The sequence below is a fragment of the Neofelis nebulosa genome, chromosome 3, assembly GCF_028018385.1.
Source record: "Neofelis nebulosa isolate mNeoNeb1 chromosome 3, mNeoNeb1.pri, whole genome shotgun sequence".
NCBI lineage: Eukaryota > Metazoa > Chordata > Mammalia > Carnivora > Felidae > Neofelis > Neofelis nebulosa.
The window spans coordinates 166624389-166651617 of record NC_080784.1 but is presented as its reverse complement, the minus strand read 5'-3'; the positions used below and the strand labels follow the sequence as shown (position 1 = coordinate 166651617).

The window sequence follows — 27229 nt, the reverse complement described above, 5'->3', positions numbered from 1 at the left end:
AAACAAATGCATTTATAATAACACCAAATACAATAACATAGTTAGGAATAAATAAATAAATTTAACCAAAAAGGGAAAAATCCAAAAACTCATAAACTTTTGATGAAAAAAAAAAAAACAATACAAACAAATGGAATGCTCTCCCCGTCCATGGGTTGCAAGAATTAATATTGTTTAAAAGTCCATACCACCCAAAGCAATCTACATTTGATGTAATCCCTTTCAAAATTCCGTTGGTACAATTCACAGAAATAGAAAAACAATCCTAAAATTCATACGTAACTACAAAAGACATAAAGTAGCCAAAACAACCTTGAGAAAGAAGAACAAAACTAGAGACACCACATGTTCTGATTTAAAGCTATATTACAAAGCTATAGTAATCAAAACAGTATGATACTAGCACAAAAACAAATATACAGACCAGCGGAAAAGGATATAGAGTCCAGAAATAAATCCATACATATATGGTCAACTAATCTTTGGCAAAGGGGCCAAGAACACACTGTGGGGAAAACACAGTCTCTTTAATAAATGATGCTGGCAAAATTGGGTATCTATATGCAAAATAATGAAATTGGACCTCTATCTTACACCATACACAAAAACTGACCTGAAATGGATTAAAGACTTAAATGTAAGTCCTGAATCCAGGTCTAGAAGAAAACAGGGGAAAGCCCCTTGACATGATCTTGGCAATGAATTTTTGGATATGGCACCAAAAGCACAAGCAACAAAAGCAGAAATAAATAACTAGGCTACATCAAACTAAAAACCTTTGCATAGCAAGGGAAATAGTCAACAAAATAAAAAGGAAAACTACAGACTGGGAGAAAGTATTTGCAAAACCAGATAACCAATAGATGTTTATATAAAATATATAAAGAAATCATACAACTCAGTACCAAATAAAAGGAAATAATCCAATTTTTTAAAGGGGCAAAGAACCTGAATACACATTTAAAAAAAAAAAACAACCCATACAAATGGCCAACAGGTATATGAAAGGGGGCTCAACATCATCAATCATCAGGGAAATGCAAATCAAAAGCATAGTAAGATATCATTCCACATCTATCAGGATGGCTAGTATCAAAAACACGAGAGATAACAAAAGTTGGCAAGGAGGAAACAGAGGAGAAAGTGGAACCCTTGTATATGATTCGTGGGAATGTAAATTGGTACGGCCATTATGGAAAACAGTATTGGAGTCTACTCAAAAAATTATAAGTAGAACTACCATGTGATCCAGGAATTCCATTTCTAAATATATACAAAAGGAAATGGAATCAGTACTTCAAAGAGATGTCTGTACCCCCATATGCACAGGAGCATTACAATAGCTAAGATATGAAACAATCTAACTGTTCATCAATGGATGAGTGAATAAAGTTGATGTGGGGTGTATGCACACACACACACACACACACACACACACACACACACACACAGAGGAATATGCCATAAAAAAAGATCTTGTTATTGTGGCAACAGAGATGAACATAGAGGGCATTATCTGAAGTGAAATGAGCCAGACAGAAAGACAAATACTGTATGACATTATTTATATAAGGAATCTTAAGAAAAAATGTGAAACTCATTATGTTCTGAGGATCTCATGTATAGCACGATAACTATAATTAATAACACTGTATTATTTAATTGCAATTTACTAAAAGAATAAATATTAAGCATTCTTAACCACATGTGAGATATGGATATAATTAACTTGACTGTGATAATCATTTCACAAGGTGTACACATATCAAGTCATTATGCTCTATACTTTAAATTTATACAATTTTGTCAATTATACTTCAGTAAAGCTGGGGGTGGGGGTGGAAGCAGTCTTGTGAGCAAACCAGCATTCTAACCCACCCACAATTTACAGATGTAGAAACAGAATCTAAGTCTTCCATATACAAATCTTCAGCTCTTTATTATAACCTAAGACTACAGATGGCATTGCACAGTGGCCACAGTGTGGACTCTAGAGCCAAACTCCCCGGGTTCAAATCCCAACTCCACAGTTTCCTTGATCATTGGTAAGTTATTTTATCCTATTTGCGCCTCAGTTTCCTCACCTGTAAAGTGAGAATAATAATAGTACCTACTTCTTAGAGTTGTTATAATGATTAAATGAGTCAACATGTGTTAAATACCTATTAAAGCAATGCCTGTTTAAGGTGATTGTTAAATTTTTGTAAACGCTTTACTGTTACTCTGGAAGAAATGCATCCATGCTTTATGACAAAAAAGTTAAAACTAAAATGTGAAGGGGCCCTTTACTGGCTCAGTTGGTTAAGTTTCCAACTCCTGATCTCAGTTCAAGTCTTGATCTCAGGGTATTGAGTTCAAACCCCACATTGGGCTCTGTGCTGGGCATGAAGCCAGCACTACTTAAAAACAACAACTAAAATATGGAAAAAAGTCCCAGGTGGAAAAATCACATTCTTTTTGGTGAAAGAATCACCTTTAAGGTTTAACAGGAACTGATAGGTCCATCAACAAGCTGAAAATAGATACATTTGAGAAGAATAGGCAGACAAGAAAAAACGAAAGAAGAAATGGAGGAGGTAAGGAGAGAGAGAGAGGAGAAATTAAGAAGTATCTCCATCACAATAATTTAGAACCACTAATAGATTCCTTTTTCTAGTATTTTGAGGAGTTAACATGGGCCTCCATCTTTTCCCAGTGATTTGAGAAATAAGGAAAATAAGCCAAGGATTTCTGTTGTAGCTTCTGTTCTAGCTTACAGTGTATGCGGTGGGAAAGAGCTGGGGATTTAGTGACAGTCAGCCCTTAACTTCCCCACGTTATCACCTTATGCAAGTCATTTCCTGTCTCTCAAGCTAATTTTCTTACGTATCAATGACGATCAGAAAGACTAGCTGTCACCTGAGATTCTTACAGGGCTCAAGTACTTAATACATGGTAGGTTGCTTAGAAATAATTACCTATGTAATTACATATTATTTATACAATTGTCTACGTAATTATGTATTAGATGTATTAGATTTAGTAAAGATCTTTCTGTTAAAATTATGAGGCAAGTCAAACTAAGTTTAAAGATAATGATGGGACACTGTTGAGAACAGAAAGTGGGTATTAATACATCATTGCTCATGTGCTGCCCCAGTGTCATAAAGGAACTGGGCCACCGAATGGGAACACAGGTAGTTTCTGATTACCAGATCTCTGTGGATGAAGCTGTTTCTCTCCAGGTACTCCATCCCTTCACACACATCTTGACACATGCTCAGCAGCATATCTCTACTAAAATGACCTTGTCTCTGCCGGAGGAAATTCAGAAGACAGCCCCTTTCCATGAACTCCGTAACAATGTATATTGGTTTCTGCTGGGTGCATACGCCATAAAGCTGTACCAGCTTCGGGTGTGTGAGCTTCCTGGGAGGGAAGTCATGCATACATATGGTTACTATAGGAAAAGAAACAAGCAGGGCTATTAGCTGGAGCCAGGCTAAAAGAGCAATGGGAAAGAACAGAGTAACTTACATCATCACTTTAGCTTCTTCTATAAAGTCTTCCTCACACATGGCACCTTCCCTAATAGCTTTGATTGCAACTTTGTATTGAGCTCTCCACTTGCCAAGCCTCACGACTCCAAACAGTCCGCTCCCCAGTTCCCTCATAAAGGTCAGCTCTGAAGGGTTGATCTCCCATTTTTCTGTGAGACAGAGGGAGAAAGTGATAACATTTAATAAGGAGAACACAGCATGAATCCGCGGGAAACAAACAAGCTACAACCAAAGTCAATGTCAAAGTTACAGGCTTGTACAACTGCCAGTAAAACATACAGCAGACTTGCAATGTGCATCTAAACTACAAAAGGTGGCTTTCCACCATCTGGGGGATGATGGACTGCCTTCCGAGCTGTCACAATACAAGCAACGTGAACTGCAGAAAGCAAGAAGATGATGAACAATATGCTAATAATAATAGAGCTTAAAGGTGCTTAGGAAAAAAAAACAAAAACAAAATTAAATGCTTCCTCCTTTAGCATTCTTCCCCCTCAGTTTCGTTTTTTGGTTTTTTTCCCCCAATTACATCAGGTTGGAAAGAATTTAATCTTCTGTTTAAAAGGCTTTTGTTGGAAGCAACAAAGACCTCAAGTGGATGCCTTCTTTATTACCCCCATCCTTAACTTCCTGTGAGTAACCAACAAGGCTAGTGAGGACCAGGAAAGGATTTGGTTTATTTTAGAAATAACATGGCAGTGCTTATTTTTCACCAACAGGAAGTTTTCTGAATTATGAATAATGATGAAAACAGAAAATCGAGGGTTACCATAGCTATGAGTACAATCATCTAAAAACCCATACTATAAAACTATAAAAACAGTTCTACTATGTGGAATTCTAAACATCTCAACTGGTCTTGCGGTGATGGATTTTTTTCAAGGAAAGTTAGCCAGTGCAACTATGAAATGAGTTACCATAGCTGAATCCTGCAGTGGTTGGTGCGTTCTTCTCCCTCACGCTAACTGGGTACCGCAGCCTTGTGACGAGTCCTGGAGGTCAGAGAGAGCAGTGCAGTTGAATTCATTCTTAATCACTCCGCATGGTAAAGCACAAACCTTAGAAACTCCTGTACAAAGTCTATTCATTTTCCACTAAGTGCTCATCCTCTGTGGGTACATACAGCACTCTGCTATATGCTAGCGAAAAATAAAACCAGAGGGAAGGCAGGCAGGAAGAAGATAATCCTATACTTTGAGTTGACCATTTCATATTTTTACAGAACATAAAAAACTTTTAAAGATAGAAATGCTTTTATTCACTCAACAAACACTGCCTTTTAAATATTACCGTGTTCTGGGGCACCTGGGTGGCTCAGTTGGTTAAGTGTCCAACTCTTGATTTGGGCTCAGGTCATGATCTCGCGGTTCATGAGTTTGAGTACCGGGTCGGGCTCTGTGATGACAGTATGGAGCCTGCTTGGGATTCTATCTCTCTTCCTCTCTCTCTGCCCCTCCCTGCCTTACTTTCTCTCAGAATTAAATAAATAAATAAATAAATAAATAAATAAATAAATAAATAAATAAATAAATATTACAGGGTTTATCAAGTTCTCTGCTAGCATATTCGCTTCTCAAACATTTCTGAAAATGTTAAAAGGTTTCTAACAGTTACTATCGATTATTATTTCATGTTGTTTTCCAATGAGATCTGAACTATGAAAGGGATTTAAGGTAGTCTATTAAAAATTAAAGTGATTCACCTTGCTAACTCAATACAAGTAATCTTAGCATAAATAGAGGCTCTAAAATATCAACAACTGGAATAGAAACTACTGGAAGTCAGTGAGGTGGGGTAAACCCTTTAACGTAAGTTGCTTCCAGCACTAAATAAGAAGAAATGGCACAGGTACATTTTCCTCTGTATTTCTTCAGTTACAGCATATCTCATAGTAACTTTAAAGTGTTACATACTTCTCTGTCTCCCCCACCAGACAGTAAGTTCGGAGAGACACAGGGTCAATGACTATCTCTAGTCCACCACAGACTCCCTAGAACCAGGCACAATGCCTGGCACGTAACAGACACTTAATACATGTTTGCTAAATGACTGAATTGAGGTAACGGTTGTTATACAAGGAGATGAAAGAAATAGGGAATGTGATCCCTGAAAAAGAAAGTAACAGAATAAGAGATAAGAAAAAGTTCTTGGGGGATAAATCGATAATGAAAATAGCTCCTCACGTGTTAGACACAGACTTAACATATAACCCAGCAAATTCACTCCTAGGTAAGTAACCAAGAGAAATGAAACCTATTTCCGTGCAAAAACTTGTATACAAATGTTCATAGCAGCATTATTCGTAAAAGCCAAAATGTGGAAACAAGCCAGATGTCCACCCCTGATGAATGACAACAAAATGGATAAACCAAATTAACACAGTGGATTATTATTTGTCAATAAAAAGGAACGGGACACTTAAACAGGCTACAACATGGACAAATGTCAAACACATTATGCTGAGTCAAAGAAGCCTGTCATAACAGACCACCTATTGTACGATTCCATTTATATGAAATATCCAGAATAGGCAAATCTGTGGAGACAGAAAGTAGATTAGTGGTTGCCAAGGGCTGGACTGGTAAAAGGGGGGCAGGGGAATTGGGGGGAGAGACAGGTGATGGGCACAATATTTCTTCTGAGGATGATGAAATGTTGTTAGATTATGGTGATAGTTGGCACCGCTCTAAACACACTAATGACCACTCAACTGTATACTTAAATGGGTGAATTTTATGATATTTAAATTATCTCTCAATAACTGTTCCTATCATACGGGCATCAATGTAGTTTCTGGTTCTGGTGTTTGGTTTGTTCCCACTCCGGTGGTAAGTATAGCAGAGATTCATTCTGGACAACTCATTCAGGACACAACTACTCTAGTCTTTAGAAGCCCCTAGCATAGCCCTAAACCCTGGGCTTGTCTGACGGCTTCTGTGACAGCCCTGACGTAGACATATCTTAGGTTTTAGTTTAATACTGTTAAAAAAAAGAAACTATCCAATGACACTTCTAAAGGTAGTAAGGTAGACTTTATTCAGGACCATTGAGATTGGTATAGGAACCACTGCAATATGATTTTAGAGTTCGACAGAGACTGGGTTCAACTCCAAATATAGCATGTACAAGCGGGAATTTACAGCCAAGGAGCAGGGGGGCAGTCAGTGGATGGAAAATTACTAAGAGGAACTCTAGGCAGTGAGGGGGTTGGGATACGCCAATCTAACAGGATCTTGCTGAATATAAGCCAGGGTGACCAAACATCACCCAGTGGGAAATAAGGAACCTGATCAGATACTGAGTGCGAGTGGATATCAAGGGTGGGAGTTCCGGTGAAACTGACTTAGCAGGGTTCTTGCTAAAACTGGATCTTACAAGAAAGTGCATAAATAAATGGGTCTAAAAGATGGTTTAGGAGCCTGACTAATGCTTAGTCAAGCAAGGAGTCTTTGTTAATACCAAGGGTATAAGCGACAGAAATGTGAACATTCATCATATACAATAAGAGTAACTCATGAGCTGAGGTCAAATCAGCTGTTTTTAAAAAAAATTTAAGGTTTATTTATTCTAAGAGAGAGAGAGTGGGAGAGCAGGGGAGGGGCAGAGAGAGGAGAGAGAGAATCCCAAGCAGGCTCCAGGCTTTCAGTGCAGAGCCCAACATGGGGCTCGATCCCATGAACTGTGAGATCATGACCTAAGCGGAACCAAGAGTCAGATACTTAACCAACTGAGCCACCCAGACGCCCCAAGACAGCCTTTTACGAGACTTAATATTATTTCCCATTTTTCTTTGTATATATCACATCCTTAATTATGCAATAATTTTAAATCAATCACACTCTACAATTAACTACAAACTGAAACTGTTCAAGGAAGAATTCATCACAATGTCTGACCATGTAGCCGCGGGGTCTCCGTAGTGGAGTGGTTATCACGTTCGCCTGACAATGTCTGACCATCATAATCCCTACCCTATATTTGAAAATGTTTTAATAGATCATTTACCTGCTGCATTGTGCTTATGATATTCAATAATCTCAGGAATTGAACCAAATGCATGTTTTTCTGCGAGATAATACTTCTTTGGGGATGTTGTTGTTTCCTTTATATGATAATGCCTGAAACCCGACGAGCCTTCTCTGAAACAAAAATCAAATTGTGTTAGCACCAAACTGAAATGACGTAACATCACTCTTAAGATGTTTTCTACCAAGAAACCACAGGTCCCTACATATGGCCCCTTCTAGTCTCTGCACAACTTTTATTTTTTCCCCACGTTCTTCTTAGCTTCACCTGTCACATTAACAGGTGGAAGTTTTTAAAGTGGTCACTGGTAATGTACTTGGCCCTTGCATGAGATTGTGAAAGAGAAAATTTACCAACTCCATTTACCAACACGTAAAAGTCTTAGAATACCTCTTAGCTGGCTACTGTTTTTTGTCCCTGCTATTAATGTAAATGTGCAAATGTCTACAAGACTTATACTTCTGAAAGTGAACCAACCCACTTCTAAAAAATGTATAAATTCTATTTTAGATATCTTTCTAGAACACAGATCTTCTCGAGTCATGTCTTGCTAAAAATTCTTTCAAGAGAATTCCCTCTGCTCTTAAAATAAAGCTCCTTGACACTGACGTGACCTGACCTCTACTTTTATCTCTTAGGGTTCTCTTTCCTCCCTTCACCGCCCCCTTCCATTCTGGCTAAAATACTCTTTTGTCAGTTCCTGGAACTCATCATATCCTCCCTCAATTCTGGGTCCAGTTTCCTAAGTCAGAAACACTCTTTCCCTTCCCCCCACCTTCTGCCTGCATTACCCACCAGGTCTGTCTAGATGTCCCTAGAAAACACTGGTGACTAACTTGGATGTGTCTGGGCCATGTACTACCCCCCCACACATACACACATTGCTCTCCGAGCATAATACTTACTCACATGCTACCACAACTGCCTGGTTGCTTGTCTGAATCCCCCACTAAGCTATAGGAAGGCAGGGTCTGTGTCTACTTTGTTCACTGTGTCATCCTTAGTGCTTAGTGCAGTGCACGGTACTTACTTCTTGAACGTTGCTAACGTTTCCATAGACATTCTCAATGGATAAATATGGAAAACCATAAGGAAAATTACCAAGTACAGGAAATATGGATATAAAGAAATATGAACACAAAAGATAGGATAGATTTTAGAAATCAAGTGCAGATTTTGTTTCATGCTGAAATGCAGCATATTGTTTGAACATTAGGAATCCATAAAAACTACACGGGAACTTCATATAAAAACTCTTAAAGAGAGAAAGAGAGGGCTTGATTGGTTGATTACTTACCCTCCGAACTTTGTATAAAGGGAGACCGTGTACATGCCTGGCTGACTGGAATCTCTTACCATAAAACCACCTTCTTTATCCTAAAATCCAAGTTAAGAAAATGTTTCCACTCTAATAGCAAGTATCAATGCCATAGAGAAGATTCAAGACACCAATCTTGTAATTTCATGTTTATTATCCTTTGCTTAGAAAATCTGCTTTGGAGAAGCACAACTTAAAAAAACAGGGTGTAACTACATGACTTTCCCCTTCACATTACTGGGCTATGAGATTAGTTGAAGAAAGTACACTCACAATTCCCCCAATCACAAATCACCACACACAACAGCATGAGGTATTTCAACAAGATATCTCGAAGTGTCCTTTCAGAACCGATACACAAGGTTTCGCAGTTCCTAGAAGTGCTGGACATGTGGGGAAACAGTTACTGAAAAACGTGTTTCTTAATAATTGGGTTTCATAGCATACACTTCTCATATTTGCTAGAAGCTTTGAATCCTGACTCAATATCATCTTCTATCCACACAGCATTTTTCCTGTAAATATCTCAGTGCTCTTTATAAGAACATTCTTTAAGATCCCTAATTCCCTGGGAAATTGCTGTTAAATATCACTGTTCACAAAAGGAGAGCTGCAAGCACAAGTAAATCAGGCAGAGAAAACCAAAAAGCAAAACAATACAGAATGACTAAAAAATAAGTTCTCAAGTTTTCAGGGAAACAGCAAGAAACAGAAGCTAGGAATGTCAAATACCTCTCCGCCGATAACCCCCCCCCCGTCTCTAGCTTTAAGATGAGAGTGTGTTTAATAGTCAAAAAACAAAATACATTTTATTCTTACTCATAAGAAAGACAATCAATGATCATAATAGTTCACTGACCAGTAAAAAGTATAATAACTACCATATAGTTATTGAGAAAACGTACTCTGTTTTAATATGTTCTAATATGTGGATGTGCTTAAATCTCAAAACAGTCCTTTGAGGTAGGTACTCCTGTTAACCCTGCTTTACTTCACAGGCGAGGAAATGGGGCACAGACAGGATGGATAAATTGCCCCAGATCACGCAGCTCGTGAGTAGCAGAGCCAAAATTTGGGCCGTAGGCTTTCTAGCTACCCACTCCCCTACAGCTGCCCCTCATTGTGGGGTCACCAGGGAGGCGTGTAAGAATCCTCTTGGAGGGGTAGGTGCGGTAATATATCGTTTGAATTAAGCAGAATCACTTGCTATTGCTCTTTAATATAAACTACAGAAACAAGTGTCCAAAAAAAAAAAAAAAACAAAAACCCTACTGGTGGGAATAAACAGGAGATAAAGCGAGAAAGCATGGGTTTAAAAGAATTGAGAACTATTGCGGCTCCTGGATGGCTCAGTTGGTTAAGTCTCTGACTCTTCATCTCCACTCAGGTCATGATCTCACGGTTAGTGAGTTTGACCCACGCAGCAGGCTCTGTGATATTAGCACAGACCCTGCTTGGGATTCTCTCTCTCCTTTCTCTCTGCCCCTACCCCCACATGCACACACGCTGTCTCTTTCTTTCAAAAATAAGTAAAACTTTAAAAAAATGGAGAACCATTACAAAATAGAATAACTGGATCATAAATGTGGAGAATTGTACAGATCGTCTTCTAATCCAACCTTCTTATCTTACAGATGTGCAAGACAGACTAGAGAAGTTACAGCTAGACTCGGGTCTCCTTACTTGGTCTACTGCAGTTCTCTCCATACTACATTTTACCCTTTTGTTTTATTGCTTTTTAAAGTGTAAGAATTTTAGCACACTTATTACTTACTATTATTTGGCTTATTTATTTCTAAAGGCAACTAAATACTTAATCAAACTTCATTTATGGGGTGCCTGGGTGGCCCAGTCAGTTAAGCATCCGACTTCAGCTCAGGTCATGATCTCGTGGTTCAGGGGTTCCAGCCCCGCATCAGGCTCTGTGCTGACAGCTCAGAGCCTGGAGCCTGATTCAGATTCTGTGTCTCCCTCTCTCTCTGCCCTCCCCCCACCTCTCTCTCTCTCAAAAATAAACATTAAAAAAAATAATAATAAAAATAAATAAATAAAAACTTCATTTATAATAGATATCATGTAATACTGATATAAATTATTTTAAAACAAATAACTTCAAGCAAAAAGGAAAAACACATTTAAGTACTAAAATCAAGGTAGCAAATAATAAATTGTGAGAAAGGAAGTAAAGAAAATGTTACCCATGTACTAGTTGTTACCTATTGGTATGGATTTAATTGTCTCCCACTCAAAAAAGATACGTTGGAGTCCTAACCATATTTAGAGATTTACAGAGGGAACTGAATTGAAATGAGATCAATAGACTGGGCCCTAATCCAATATGATGGAGTCCTTATATGAAAGGGAAATTTGGGGGGCACCTGGGTGGCTTAGTTGGTTACGTGTCTGACTTTGGCTCAGGTCATGATCTCATGGCTTATGAGTTCGAGCCCCACATCAGGCTCTGTGCTGACAGCTCAGAGCCTGGAGCCTGCTTCGAATTCTGTGTCTTCCTCTCTCTCTGCCTCTCTCCCACTCACTCTCTCTCTCTCTGTCAAAAATAAATAAATATTAAAAAAAAAAAAAAAAAAAAAGGAAATTTGGACACAGAGACGGATATGCGTGAAGGATGGAACAGAGGGAAAAAAGGTGGAAGGCCTGAAACAGATCCCTCCCTCACAGCCCTCAGAAGGAGCCAACCCTGCTGGCCTCTGGATTCCAGACTTCCATCTAACCTCTAGAACCATGCAACAATGCATTTCTGTTGTTTAAAGCACTCAGTCTCTGGTACCTTGTTTTGGTGGCCCCAAGAAACTAACAGTACACAAATACTCAATTTTAAATGATTAAAAAGGACCACTTACATCACAGTATTTTTTAGCCTTTAGAAACAGATACGTGAAATCACTTCCCAGAGATTTGTTACAATTAATTTGCACTGAAACCGAACTCACAAAACAAGTACAAAAACTTACTTCACTTCTAAGGAGTTGCTCTGCTTTGCTTCTATTCGTGTTTCTGCAATACCATCTGAACAGAAAAGAAAGTACATTTAAGGCCTCAGGTTTTTACAGTTCTCTAGGATTATTCTCTCTAGGCTTAACCAGGTAACACTGCTCATCAATAATAAATACAATAAGTGACAACAAGACATTACTCATAATCTCAATGATATAGACAATCACTAATAACATTTGGGTATATATACCTTCAGACTTTCCCTACTCATGTTATTATGACGATATGTACATATGCCAACACTCATATTTTGTTATTAAAGTGGGATCAAGCTATACTTGCTATATCATAACCAGAACTTTTTATATAATAGTGTATGGACAGACATCTTTGCAAAGCAATATAGTTCTAGGCATCGTGGTGTGGCTATGCCGTAATTTATTTAAACCGTTCTTCGTTATTTAACATAAAAATCATTTCCAATTTTTCTGTAATAATAACAAGAATGAATTTTACTCCACAGATTCAAACATGCAGGAAACATCATCCTACTTTCACTACTGTATTTAATTCAAATTAAAACTTACCCCAAGCCCCTATCCCACCAATAGGCAGTAGATTTCATTGCAAGTCATAATGGAGGCTCTCCCACTGAATTTCACAAAGGCCCCAAGTGTCAAAAGAAAGACAGCAAAACAGAAGAATAGGCCTCCTGAGTTTTCTAGACTTACTAGTTGTAGCACAGCCCCACACCCTGGCGGTCACCTGAGTCTCTGCCATAGGAATACTGCTATTGACAAGCAGCGACGCCAGCCCTCCCACCAGGTTCTGTCACCACTCTGTGCAACGACCCCAAACCCCTGCAGATCAGTGCCCCTTCTTAACCCCTGGGAAATCTTTCCCAAGGAAAGATGGAAAGTGCCATCTCCCACCTCATCCTCTGAGATACTCTCTCCTCTCCCTGCTTCCCCCCAGCCCAATCTCTCCATGAGAGAGGCCAAAGAACATGAACTCAGGCCATTTCCTTTGGCGTTTGTTTTTACACTTTTGTTGTTTGTTTTGATCTGTTTGTTTTAGATGCCCTTCAGTGAGCAGAGAACCCTCCACCACAGTCTTATTTCCTGAGGCTTCTAGTGTTATGAAACCAGACAGGCCCCTCTGGACATCTGGATTTTCTACCACTGGTTCAGCTTGATTATAAAAGAACCAGCACCTGCTTTTGACGCAGGAAGTACCCTGAGACAAGTGAACATAAAGGGAAAAATACAGAGACCAAAATATAATACAAGATCCTTTTTTTGGTCTGGATGCTTTTATGCACTCGTAGCAGCCTAACTACAATCTCTGTACAAGCTGATGGCTCTTATTTTATTTGGAGCCTGGGGTGATTAACCAGAATTATGGGCATTAAGATCTCATTGCCGTGGACCCCATTTTATGAACTGAGACCAAGTTTAACGAAATTGCAGTTGTAATCAATCAACTTCCGTAAAGCAATAGAGAGATACAATAAATGAGGAGAACATAATGGATTCTGTCCCTGAGCTTTTCCACTGATATAAGAAACATTCATCAGAATGCCAAAAAAGCCAAAAATTAATTAAGGAAAGGCAACTGGAGTTCTCATGGCATATATTATAAACGAGCAGAACCTGAAAGATTGGAAAAAAATTTTCTTTGTAAATAACAAAGATTCAAACCCACATCTTCACAGCAGGAGTAAGCAATGGAGAGTTAGTCTCACATTCAGATGCAAGAAAACAGTTAAGGCTAACTTGTGGCTCTCAGGAGGAAACAGAGAAAGAAAGAGTCCTTTCTTCATCTAGTACATTCAACTCCTGGGAAGGGAAAAAGGAAATAAGAAAGAAAAGGAATCCATGGTACAAAGGGCAGGCAGGCTTTTTGAAATCCTGCCCTAAGCAGTGCTTTTTCTGGCATTTGCGGATTCCCCAGAAAGGACATTTCTCCTCCCTAGGATGTAAACTCAGACCTTTAAGAATATGTTGAAGGAAGGAAAGGAGGAAGGAGTGAGGAACAAACTGATGAATCAATTAGTGGTATTTCCCAATGGCCCATTGTAGCTTCTCTCTCTCTTCTATGATGCTTCTCGCCAGGCGAGACAGGAAGGCCACTGATGGCTCTGCTGAACTCATCCTGGCAAGAGGAACTCTGCACACGGGTAAACATGAAGGAGCAAAAGTGCTGGTGCAGATGCTGGCCCACGTACATCTGTCCTAGCCGGTCACACAAATGTCTCTGTGAAAGGGAGGCGCCTGGTTGGCTCCGCTGGTTAAGCATCCAACTCTCGATTTCAGCTCAGGTCAAGATCTCAACGGTTTGTGAGATGGAGCCCCGTGTCAGCATGGAGCCTGCTCGGGCTTCTCTCTCTCCGTCTCTCTCTGCTGCTCTCCCACTTGTGGTTTCTCTCTCTCTCCCTCTCTCTCTCAAAAAGTAAATAAACAAACTTAACAACAACAACAACAAAAAAGACAACCAGTGTAAATGATGGAAAACCAGAAACAAACCAACCAGCTATGATTCTTTGCTGGTTCTGTAATTTGACCCTTTTCCCCTGAGCCACCCACTCAAAGCCTTTTATCCTAGACTTTGCCCTATTCTAAGGGCCCTTTCATATCTATCACCTTCTTCCTTTAACATCCTTCCACCAAGAACTTGTCATGACCATCACCATGAACCCACTTTCTTTCCTGCAGCAGCTCCTTTGACTCTCTCCTCTTCAAACTGTTACCTGGATGTGGAGGTCAGAACTAGGTTCCGGTGGCCCTGGGAGCCTTGGGCCTGGCAATCCTGAGTCCAGCCCCATGGACTGTCTGTTGCCTGGGACTCCTGGGCCCCAAAAAACAGCAGGAGAACTCTTGATTCAAGAGCTGGCAAAAGGCTTTTTTAAACCCTGGGAACATTTGAGATGTGTTACAGCATGGGCTGTAGCAGAGAACAACACAAATCTTGGCGTGGGAAAACAGAGGGAGAAGGGGGGGATCTCTGATTGTCTACACTGAAAACAGGTTTTGTTCTTGTTGAGCGAGGCATGGCACATGCCATTAGGAATCCTTGACCCTGGGCAGAGGGCTGAGGGGATTCCCATACCAGAGACCGTACATGGCAAATTCATTTAGTCACACAGAGTAGGAGGAGAGTCCCTTAGAAGAGAGGGCATTTCCAAACTAAGATAAATCCAAAAAATTCATGGCAATGAATCACAACCTTCATAAAATCCTGATTTGTAACCCCAAGAATCAGGGGAGTTCTCACAATTAGACAAGGACTATCTGGCTTCCAAGCATAACCCTCTTCAAATCATCAGTTATGTCTCAGTCAGATCACTTTATTCATTTTTCTAAATATAATTTATTGTCAACTATATACAGTGTGCTCTTGGTTTTGGGGGTAGATTCCTGTGGTCCATCGCTTACATATCACACCCAGTGCCCTCCTCAATGCCCATCACCCACTTTCCCCTCTCCCCTGCCCTCCCCATCAACCCTCAGTTTGTTCTCTGTATTTAAGAGTCTCTTTTGGTTTGCCTCCCTCCCTCTCTGCTTGTAACTATTTTTTCCCTTTCCCTTCCCCCTTGGTCTTCTGTTAAGTTTCTCGAGTTCCACATATGAGGGAAAACATATGATATCTGTCTTTCGCTGACTGTCAGTCAGATCACTTTACAGTAGGGTCCAAGGGCGCCTGGGTGGCTCAGTTGATTAAGCAGCCACCTATTGATTTCGGCTCAAGTCATGATCTCACAATTGGTGGGATGAGGTCCTGCATTGGGCTCTGCACTGTTAGCGCAGAGCCTGCTTGGGATTCTCTAGGATTCTCCCTCTCTCTCTGCCCCTCCCCCACTTGTGCACATGCTCTCTCTATCAAAATAAATAAATAAACTTTAAAAAAAAGAAAAAGAAAATAAGGTCCAAGTTTTCACTGTTTAGTACCTTCCCTAATTCTAAAGATTTTGGTATTTTTTCCTAGAATTTATTTAAGAACAGAAACACTATTTATTTTACATATTTTTTATACCTTATCTACTTCTAAAACAACTTTGGGGGATCACACCACCGAGGGCTATTAATCCTTTTCTAGATTTTAAGGTACATCCACCTTACGGGCACTGATACGGACAGAGGAGACAGCTTTTTGTTGGTGGTGGTGATGGTGGTGTTTTTATTTTTTTTTTTAAATTTTTTTTTCAACGTTTTTAATTTATTTTTGGGACAGAGAGAGACAGAGCATGAACGGGGGAGGGGCAGAGAGAGAGGGAGACACAGAATCGGAAACAGGCTCCAGGCTCCGAGCCATCAGCCCAGAGCCTGACGCGGGGCTCGAACTCACGGACCGCGAGATCGTGACCTGGCTGAAGTCGGACGCTTAACCGACTGCGCCACCCAGGCGCCCCATGATGGTGGTGTTTTTAAATAAGTGAATGAAGCATCAGAATGACCCCCTCAGAATGACGACAGAAGAGTATCTGGTATATATGAGCTTCTCATTAAAACCTGGCCACGCACTGCTAGTGGGCTTATAAATAGTGTGCCCATTGCCTTCTCTGGAAAGCAATTTGACAGCATGCATTAGGAGTCCTAACAAGTTCATCACTACCCTTTAGACCAGTACGTAAATTTTTAGAGACCTCGCTGAAGACAATAAGCAAAAAGAGGTTATCCCAGTTAACGTTACAGAGCAAAGATGCTACACAGCACAGTGCCTTACAAATAAGGCAATGGTTATATAAAATATCACACATCTATGTGGCATGTGCCTCGTTGTATGCGCTAAGGTCTAGCACAGTGCCTCATACATGCTAGGATCTCAGTAAATATCTGATGAATTTGTGACTGAATGAAACATAATGCAGTTATGAAAATGTTTTTGAAGAATACCTAATGGCATGAGGAAAATTCAATTCATAATATACTGTGAAGTGGAACAAAAAGGATACAAAACATACACAGCATGATTCTGCTCCTTAAATAATAGTTAAAAAAAAAAAAAACTGAACGGAAATATGCTAATGTTAACACGGGCCAACTCTAGTTGATTTATGAGTAATTTTTATTAACATTTTTCGTATTTTAAACATATTGCTCTCATATTGCTATGATCATATTGCTATCATAGCAAGAGAAAAGAAACAAACATGTTTTTGTTTTTTTTTTAAGGCCACTCTTGGAAACTGTATTCTGATTTCCTGAATGAATGAACAATGATCTGTATTTCAAAGTCAGCTAAGCTGTGATTTGTTTAAAATAAATTCAATTATATTTGCCCGTGTAACTGCATTCATACATAGTACCTTCAGGTAAAGCCTATTTAGAGAAACTAATTCTCACAACATCCACTCTGTACAACTGACTTCAGGAAAGATATCTATTCATCTCCAAAATGCCTTACATAACTAGGAAAATGAAAACATTTTCTGGTTCTCCACATTCACAAAAAAACCATTTACTTACTCATATTGGTCTAAGTTGTTCGATTTCTTTCCCGTTACATAATTACTTGGGATGTATCCTTCACTCCTGGAAGGAAGGAAAATACTTTTAAGTAAACTGAAATTGTTTTACTGAGAAGTTATTAAAAGAAAGATTATTGCCTTTATGAAATCATGAAAGCATTATATTGCCTAAAGCTTCAAGAAAAACTAGCTAACCCCCAATAATTCAATATACCTATAGCATTTGATGCTTTACAAAGTACTTCCTCGTTTGGCCTTCCCTAAAATTGTGAGGTAGGCAGGCACTACTGTACCCACTTCCTGGTGGGGAAAATGAAGCTTAGAAAGATTAAGGGATTTTCTTCAGGTCCCAAAGCTAGTAAGTAACAGGGTCAGAACTTAAAATCTGAACTTGTGACTAGGTTCAGAGCCCTTCCTAACATTTCACGATGCTTCCCTTGAATTCTTGGGATGTTTTAAAGAAATCTCTATTTGAGAAAAGTTAAAATGTTGGATAAAAACACCCATCTTGTCAATAGTCCCAAACATCTGTGGAGAGCATTGTTTCACAGTAGTCCCTGACCTCTATATCAACATCACCTGGGCCACTTGTTACAAAGGCAAATTCTTGGGTCATACCCCAAGGGAACTGAATGAGAAGGCCTATGTGAGGCCGAGGAAATTTCAGTTTTACCCCTCATAACTCTTACACATTACAGCTGAAGAAGACCTCATACCTGAAATCTGTTAGAGAAAATCTCAAATGCTCACGAAGAGGTAACTATGTGAGATGATGGGTCTTCTAATTTGATTGTGGAAATCACTTCACAATGCATACATATATTACAACATTGTGTTGTACACCTTAAATCTATGTAATTTTCACTTATCAATCATACTTCAATAAAACTGGGAAAATTTTTTTAATTTAAAAAATTTAATTAAAAAAAATTTTAGCCAAAAAAACCCACTCATAATAGGTACACTCTTGGTAGGAGCCCAGATTATCAGTGTAAGATAAAAGGCATACATGTATACAATTTTAAAAATTGAGTAAAACCCTAGTAATCTTAAATTTGAATTCAGGGACGCCTGGGTGGCTCGGTCGCTTAAGCGTCTGACTTCGGCTCAGGTCATGATCTCACGGTCCGTGAGTTCGAGTCCTGCGACGGACTCTGTGCTGACAGCTCAGAGCCAGGAGCCTGTTTCAGATTCTATGTCTCCCTCTCTCTCTGCCCCTCCCCTGTTCATGCTCTGTCTCTCTCTGTCTCAAAATAAATAAACGTTAAAAAAAAAAATTTTTTTTTAATTTGAATTTGAACTATTAGTAAGAACTCATAATACACACACACACACACACACACACACACACACACACACACACACACACAGCTCTGTTGCGCTGAAAAGGCCTAGAAACAATGACAATCAAGTAGTAATTAGAATCCTAGCACTCTGATTATTGTCCAAAGATTAACTCACTAAGAGGCAGCATTCCTCAGGAAAATGGCAAATTGCAGGTTTGGCCAGGAAAAATACAAGATGAACTTGAGCTGTTTTATTTTACCCAGAAAGCAAGGAATCTAAGAAAGATTAAAGTGATCCCAACCAGGAGCACCTGGGTGACTCAGTTGGTTGAGCCTCTGACTTCGGCTCAGGTCATGATCTCACAGTTCAGTAGTTTGAGCCCCATGTCGGGCTCTGTGCTGACAGCTCAGAGTCTGGAGCCTGCTTAGGATTCTGTGTCTCCCTCTCTCTCTGCCCCTCGCCTGCTCGCTCTCTCTCTCTCTCTCTCTCTCTCTCTCTCTCAAATATAAAATATTAAAAAAATTGTTTTTTTTTGTTTTTTTTTTTTTTTTAATTTTTTTTTCAAGTTTTTTATTTATTTTTGGGACAGAGAGAGACAGAGCATGAACAGGGGAAGGGCAGAGAGAGAGGGAGACACAGAATCGGAAACAGGCTCCAGGCTCCGAGCCATCAGCCCAGAGCCTGACGCGGGGCTCGAACTCACGGACCGCGAGATCGTGACCTGGCTGAAGTCGGACGCTTAACCGACTGCGCCACCCAGGCGCCCCTAAAAAAATTGTTTTAAGTGATCCCAACCAAAAACAGCTACCACTCACCTATGATGGGACAATTCAAGCAAAAAGAATAATGACTGCAATGGTTGCAATATGCATCCATAATAATACTTAAAAAAAATAATTGGGTACCATTGTTATCACTAGAGGAAGCTCAGTTATCAACGCACTAAAATTGGTAAAAGGAAAGAATCAAACATTTCTCTTGCCTTTGCTGCACAAACTAAATGAACTGGCTGATGAGGCAGTTCTTCTTTAGAGAATTAATAAATGTAGACGGAATGAAGAGTCAGAAAATTATCATTTTACAATCCCTAATGAAATAATGGATCTAAGCAGTAATCACTAATGAATGCCAAAATCACTAGGTGCAATCGTGATGAGTTTTTTCATCACCTGAACCACTGAGTAATCTTCACATCATTAGAAGTGGGACAACCAGATATCAATTTCTAATGTGATCAAGCCTCTAGATTACAATTTGCAGGAAATACAGGACACAGAGACATATTAGATGATGCCATGTGAAAGCATTTAGTTTAATCTAGATTGTGGCTCATTTCATAGGGTAAATGACCTGGTTTCATCAATAAATCAAAAAAAAAAAAAAAAAGGATGGGGGCTGTTGTAGAACAAAAGAGAGACCTATCAGCCCAAATGCAGTATGTGGACCTTGTTTTAGTCTTACTTAAACTGTATAAATACATATTAGAGCTACTCAGGGAAAAATGGAATTACATAATTGGTACTATCCTTAGACCTTGATCAGAGAGGTCCCTGTCGTGGTCTCACACTTCTAAGAGCATGCTAAAGTCCATGCTCCCTCAGTCCTCCTCTAGACCATCATCTGGGTAACTAGGACCCCCAAATTCTCTGTCCATTGCTAAGGCCAACACAGACCTTTCACTTTGCAGACTCTGAAAAATAAATTATGCTAGTTATGTGCAACTCCTTCAGCCCAGGTCCAAGGGTGGCCAAGTTGGGGAGTGGCTCTTCTAAACTATGTGGACAGAGCTTAGACGTATGGCTGGGAGATCCATATGGTACACGTGAGACGGAACCGAGGTAGAAGGGAAGAGGAAAGGAAGGTGCCCCAGGGAGTCAGCCCTCCATGCACTGTCACCTTCTGGCATGGGACTCTTAATTCAAACCTTGCCTCCTTGTCATTTTGAAGGTACGTTTGTCAGGTTAGAGGATAAATGATATTTTATTGACCAGTCTGTCGGCTTGACTTATAACTTCAAAATACTTAGATACATGATATGTGGGCTTTCATTTGTACTCTTCTTTCAGTCCTGAAAATGCTAACGGAAAGTCTACAGATGGTATTTTTTTAAATTATCATTAAGTATGATAACAACATGATAGTTGTTCAAAAACATCTTTAGCAGTTAGACTTAGGGGTGAAATTGACAAAATGATTTGAATTTACTTTTAAATACTCTAGAAAAAACCAACCGGGAAGATTGGTAAATCAGTCCACAGGTGAAGTGAGGAATAGAGAACTGGAATTGAGAATGGGGCAAGGAGGTGAGAAAGTAGATTTGGAGGGAGGGTATGCTCTGTCCAGAGCAAAAAGTCCTCCTCTTTTTATCTACAAGGATTCAGAATATAAACAGGATTATATTTCAGAGGCAAGCAAAGGATAGAGTTTCCTTAATGAAGCCTAAAGGATGCTCATCCTCTACATTTATCCAGATCTATTCATTACTTACCAATAATAAAGTTGAAAGGACGGTTCCTTTAAATCCAAAATTATCTTGTATAAATAATGCTTGTTTTTAAATTTCTTGCATATGTGTGTATACATGTATTTTATACATACACACATGCATGCACGCACAAGCACACACACACATTCTCCCTCTTAGAAAAATGTAAGAGGGGCGCCTGGGTGGCGCAGTCGGTTAAGCGTCCGACTTCAGCCAGGTCACGATCTCGCGGTCCGTGAGTTCGAGCCCCGCGTCAGGCTCTGGGCTGATGGCTCGGAGCCTGGAGCCTGTTTCTGATTCTGTGTCTCCCTCTCTCTCTGCCCCTCCCCCGTTCATGCTCTGTCTCTCTCTGTCCCAAAAATAAAAAAAAAATTAAAAAAAAAAACGTTGGAAAAAAAAGAAAAATGTAAGATTACTTACCTCAGGGGAGAAAAGCCTAAAATATCATTCCCCCAAGATCAAAATTATCTAATTAAACACATAATGAATGAGAAAGAGACCAATGTGATGCATTCTAATTTCTGGAAAGAAGTGGTTGATCCATTTACATTTATTGAGTCATTACTGAGACTACATTTTGTTACTGCAAAGTAACGATGTGTACTTCCATTACTTGCTGGCTGAACCAGTCTCATTACATGATTGTTACAGACAATTCTCTTCTTGCTCAGCACTTCACCCCCACCCCGACCCCCCCACTTTGTGTGTCATACACAGAGAGGAAGAACTTACCCGTATTTATCTCTTGCTCTCCACCAATGAACATCATTCTTTTCTAATATAATATACTCTTGGCCTCTCTCTAATCTGAGATCATGTGCTTCTGTCGCTTGGAAATCATACATGGCTACAACGATTTCTTCACTATTATCTTCCTCCTCAGGTGGAATTGGTGGGGGAGGCCTTCGCTAAGAAGAGGAGACAACATCTGAAAATTTAGTAATTCTGCTTGAAACTGGATACGAAATCAAACACTAAGTGATCCACACAGCACCGGAGGATAAAGCAGAAACCTCAAGTCTTCATAATACAACCCAGGGAACCTTCCCGTGAGTTTAATGATGTTGATGCTACTGGACCTCTCTCATGAATTTCAGAATATAGGACACGAGCAAAACCCCTCTTTAAACATCAAACAGCCTCTGCTCGGTGTCAAGGCTGGCCTTCCAGGGAGAGCTAAGGATAATATGGGAGTAGAAACCAAAGGACTAACGGTGGACCCACTATTCAAATGGCCTGCAGTGGGGAAAAGGCACACTAGGGAGCAAGTCTTTTACCAGGTATCCTCTCAGTCAGAGGAATTTGCACTTCTTCGTCCCTACTATGTGCAAGGCACACGCTTAGTACCTAACACACTTTTTCTCCTTTATTCTTAATACTGATCCCATGAAATAAGAGTATAAAATTCCCATTTTACAACTGAGGGAACATGGTTTAAGGAATCCACCCAAAGTCACTCGTACCAGATTCACATTGGATCAGGTACCGTCTGGGTCCAAAGTACCCCGTATGGGGTTTTCCACCTCATCCACTCTTCAAAAGCATATCATTAAATCACCTCACCCACTCTTCAAAAGCATATCATTAAATCACTGAAGTCACTTCCTCGGCATAGTACTGTGGTCTTAAGACTGAAATAGTCCTTTAACGTCCCACAGCCCTTATACAAATCTTGAGGCCAAAATAAAAGCAAAATGCCACATGAGGAAGGGTCCCCGATGATAATATCTGATATAATTAAATTAATGTTATTTGACACCAAAAAAATTAAAAAATCCATAGTATATCTGTTTGCGATATGATACTGGGTGGTGGGGGGGGGGCAGAGGGGCAGAATCACGTGAATGAATAAAAACTTACTTAACAAACTGCAAATGCTTCCAAAAGGCAAAGTCCACCTACCTTCTTTGTTTCTGGTGCTGGAGGTAGTGCTTTTTTTATACCTGCAAATGACAACAACAAAAATAGGTCCAAATGCCATTTACCAACGATTGATAGTTTTAACAAAAAGTGAAGATGAACAGAGACCAGAAATCTACCTGGACTCTCTCACTCTGGTGCATGCGGCTTGTATCACTATTTCCAAAAAGACCTTACAATGTTATCAGAGCTGGTTTGTTTTTTTGCCTTTCTGAACAGACTACATACATGCCGTAGGGATCGGGGCCATGACTTATTCTTTGTAAACAAGTAAACAAGTAAGAATATGACAAGTTAAGAAGCTTCTGCTCAGCAAGGGAGACCATCAACAGAATGAAAGGCAGCCTACAGAAGGGGAGACAATGTTTGCAAACCACATATCAGATAAAGGGTTAATATCTAAAATATACAAGGAGCTCCTAGAACTCCATAGCGAAAAAATTCAATTAAAGACGCTACAAAGGACCTGAATAAACATTTGTCTAAAGAAGACATACAGGGGTGCCTGGGTGGCTCAGTCAGTTGAGCGTCCGACTTCAGCTCAGGTCACGATCTCACGGTTCGTGAGTTCGAGCCCCGTGTCAGGCTCTGGGCTGATGGCTCAGAGCCTGGAGCCTGCTTCCGATTCTGTGTCTCCCTCTCTCTCTGCCCCTCCCCCATTCATGCTCTGTCTCTCTCTGTCTCAAAAATAAATAAAAATTTTATTCTGTCCCTGTCTCTCTCAAAATTTAAAAAAAAATTTTTTTAAATAAAGAAGACATACAGAAGACATACAGGCCAACAGGTACATCTCACATCCGTTAGAATGACTATTATCAAAAACACAAGAGAGAACAAATGCTGGTGAGGGTGTAGAGAAAAGGAAACCCTCGTGCACTGTCGGTGGGAACACAAACTGGCACAACCACTCTGGAAAACAGCATGGAGGTTCCTCAAGAAATTAAAAACAGAACTAGCATATGACCCAGCAATCCCACTTGTGGGTACATACACAAAGGGAAGGAAATCAGTACCTTGAAGAGATAGCTGCATTCCCATATTCACAGCAGTGTTATTCACAGTAGCCAAGGTATGAAAACAACCTAAATGTCCAGCAACAGATGAACGGATTTAAAAAAAAATGTGCTGTGTATGTATGTACGTATACAATGGAACCTTATTCAGCTTTTACAAAGAAGGGAATCTTGCCTTTTGCGACAACATAGATGAACCTGGAGGGCATTATACTAAGTGAAGTAAGTCCAGACAGGAAAAAAAGACAAATATCATGTGGTATCACTTATATGCGGAATTTTTTTTTTTAAATGTTTTTAACGCTTATTTATTTTTGAGACAGAGAGAGACAGAGCATGAATGGGGGAGGGTCAGAGAGAGGGAGACACAGAATCCGAAGCAGCTCCAGGCTCTGAGCCGTCAGCCCAGAGCCCGACGCGGGGCTCGAACTCACAGACCGCGAGATCATGACCTGAGTTGAAGTCGGACGCTTAACCGACTGAGCCACCCAGGCGCCCCGTGGAATTTTTTTTAAAAAAAGTCAAACTCATGGTAACAGAGAGTAGAAAAAGTGGTTGCCAGGGAATGAGGGTTGGGGGGAAGGAGATAAGATATTGGTAGAGGGCACATATTTTCACTTAGAAGATAAATAAGGTCTGAGTGTCTAATATATAACATAGGGACTACACTTGGTAACACCGTAATGTAGAACTGAAATGTACTAAGAGAGTATGTGCAACTTAAATACTCTCACACATACACATAAAAATGTGTATACATGTAAGGTAATAAATGTCTTAATTAACTCGATGGGAAGGATCTATTCATAATGCAGAAGTACATCAGATCATCACACTGTATGCTTTAAATATCTTACAATTTTATTTGCCAATTATACCTCAATAAAGTTGAAGGAAAAAAACCTGGGGCACCTGGGTGGTTCAGTCAGTTAAGCTTCTGACCCTTGATTTCAGCTCAGACCACAGCCCCTGGACAAACTCCATGCTGGGTGTGGAGCCTGCTTAAGATTCTCTCTCTCCTTCTCCCTCTGCCCCTCCCCTGATCATTGTTCTCTTTCTCTCTCAAAAGGAAAGGAAAGGAAAGGAAAGGAAAGGAAAGGAAAGGAAAGGAAAGGAAAGGAAAGGAAAGGAAAGGAAAGGAAAGGAAAGGAAAAAGAAACAAGAGGGGCGCCTGGGTGGCTCAGTCGGTTGAGCGACCGACTTTGGCTCAAGTCATGATCTCATAGCTCATGAGTTTGAGCCCCACATCGGGCCCTGTGCTGACAGCTCGAAGCCTGGAGCCTGCTTCGGATTCTGTGTCTCCCTCTCTCTCTGCCCCTAACCCACTCGCATTCTGTCCCTGTCTCTCTCAAAAATAAATAAACATTAAAAAAAAAAAAAAGAAAAGCTGCTGATGGTGCCACATTAGGCTTATGCTTTTTTTTTTTTTTTTTAGGCTTATGCTTTTAATAGTCATTTTAAGTAGGCTTCCTTATTATGATAAAAGTTCTCAAAAATAGACCCTTTGATTCCATGACATGGAACTAATATAACTAAATATAATTATTTAGTTATATTTATATATTTTTTATGTATATATAAAATATATACATATATATATTAAATATATATATTTAGTTATGATAACTAAATATAATTATTCTTACAAAATACACTGTGCTAGAAAATGTAAAGGCCATTCAAGATGGCCTTTCCAAAATCAAAATCAAAAATCAAAATCAAGTCACTGTTTCACTATCCCAATAGCATGTACATCCTACATACAATATAATTATAAAATAAAATAAATACTTACTACTCTCAAAAAGATTGTATTTTTCACATCCGGGTGCTAGTTTTTCAGTTTGTCTACAACACTGGTAACTTCCATCTGCCCAAAATTTAGGATGATATTTAATCATAATATTATTGTTGCTCTTTATTTCTGTAATTCATAGACACATTAAATGATCAGTGAAATAAAACAGAGATGATAGAATGTTTTGTAAATAACACTGTTGATCATTCTTTATTTCTCAAATACTATGTTTATTATAAAAACACCTTCACAACATCATACAACCCAGCATTCAGAAAATCCATATGGTTCTCTTTCACCTTTTTTTTTTGGTGAAGCACCCTTGTTAGCAGAAGTGACCTCTGCTATACCATGATGGATAAACACAAAAGTCAGCCCATAACCAAAAGAATGGATGAGGACTGTCCAGTGTAAATCACCCATTTAAACACTGTATTCACAAGTCAATTCATCCATACCAAATGTTGACTAAATAGGCAATTTCTTAGCAAATCAAATCCTGTTATCCTAAAAGCCCAGATGCTTTATCATCTTTAAATGCATTAGGCATTAAATGAAAGTGTGGATGGAATCAGATTATAAAAAAGGAAGCTCTCTTCAACATGAATCACAGTAACAGAATGTCCTTGGAGAAACACTTACTGTAGATTAAAAGACTATAAATGCAAGATACATTAGCTGTATTTCTTTTTTAGTGATAACATCCTAAAATTATTTATAGCTAATATGACATGAGTTTTACCTTCTTTTAACTTCTTCACCCACCGGTCCCTGCTTTGTGCACTAGGTGCAAAAACGTAAAGTGTGTTAGCATCATGAACAACCTAAAATAAAACAAAATGTGGATGAGGTGAGAAATACTTAGGCACAGCACTTCTGCCTAGCACAGAGCCTTTGGTACCACAGGTGCCAATAAATGATTCTGAAATGATCAAATAAAAGTCAATCACTTCGGATCCAAAGAACCCACATTCCTTTCTTACAAAAGCATACTTATTTCTTCATGCCGACATCAAGTGGGACACATATTTTGCAAAGGACTATGTTTTCACGAAGAAAAAATATACAGAGGCCAAGATGCTTCACTAATCTTATTTCTTACAATCTAATTAACTGAAGATCCTGAAGTAAATTTGGTGTCTCGGGGATTATTCTAATCTAGTATTTTTCTGAATAATATTTTACATGAATGGACTACTCTCTCAGTTTCACTCCTATACCTTCTTTTTGCCACTATGAATAACAGCAGTAGCTAACTTTATTAAATACTACCCCAACTCTATACTATGTGCTTTACAGACATTATTAACTCAATTAATCCGACCATCAAGACATCAGTATTTACATTTTATAGAGGAGGAGACTAAAGGGCTGATCTCCAGACCCTCCACTCCTATGTAACTCCAGGAAGCAATATTCAT

General features: G+C 39.4%; 1 protein-coding gene across 3 annotated transcripts in view; it reads right to left on the bottom strand.

Annotated features, from left to right (window-relative positions):
- TEC (tec protein tyrosine kinase) overlaps window positions 1-27229 on the bottom strand; it is a 127601-nt gene that overhangs the window by 8952 nt on the left and 91420 nt on the right. For 2 of the 3 annotated variants that reach the window (XM_058722654.1, XM_058722652.1), the window contains exons 4-14: window positions 26551-26632; window positions 25806-25934; window positions 22980-23020; window positions 21810-21985; window positions 17304-17369; window positions 11856-11910; window positions 8863-8942; window positions 7545-7678; window positions 4457-4531; window positions 3517-3688; window positions 3192-3408 (exon numbers count right to left, since the gene is read on the bottom strand). In XM_058722654.1, the coding sequence (XP_058578637.1) occupies window positions 3192-3408; window positions 3517-3688; window positions 4457-4531; window positions 7545-7678; window positions 8863-8942; window positions 11856-11910; window positions 17304-17369; window positions 21810-21985; window positions 22980-23020; window positions 25806-25934; window positions 26551-26632 (1227 nt within the window). The remainder of the gene's footprint in view (window positions 1-3191; window positions 3409-3516; window positions 3689-4456; window positions 4532-7544; window positions 7679-8862; window positions 8943-11855; window positions 11911-17303; window positions 17370-21809; window positions 21986-22979; window positions 23021-25805; window positions 25935-26550; window positions 26633-27229) is intronic. The other variant, XM_058722653.1, reaches the window with a different exon arrangement.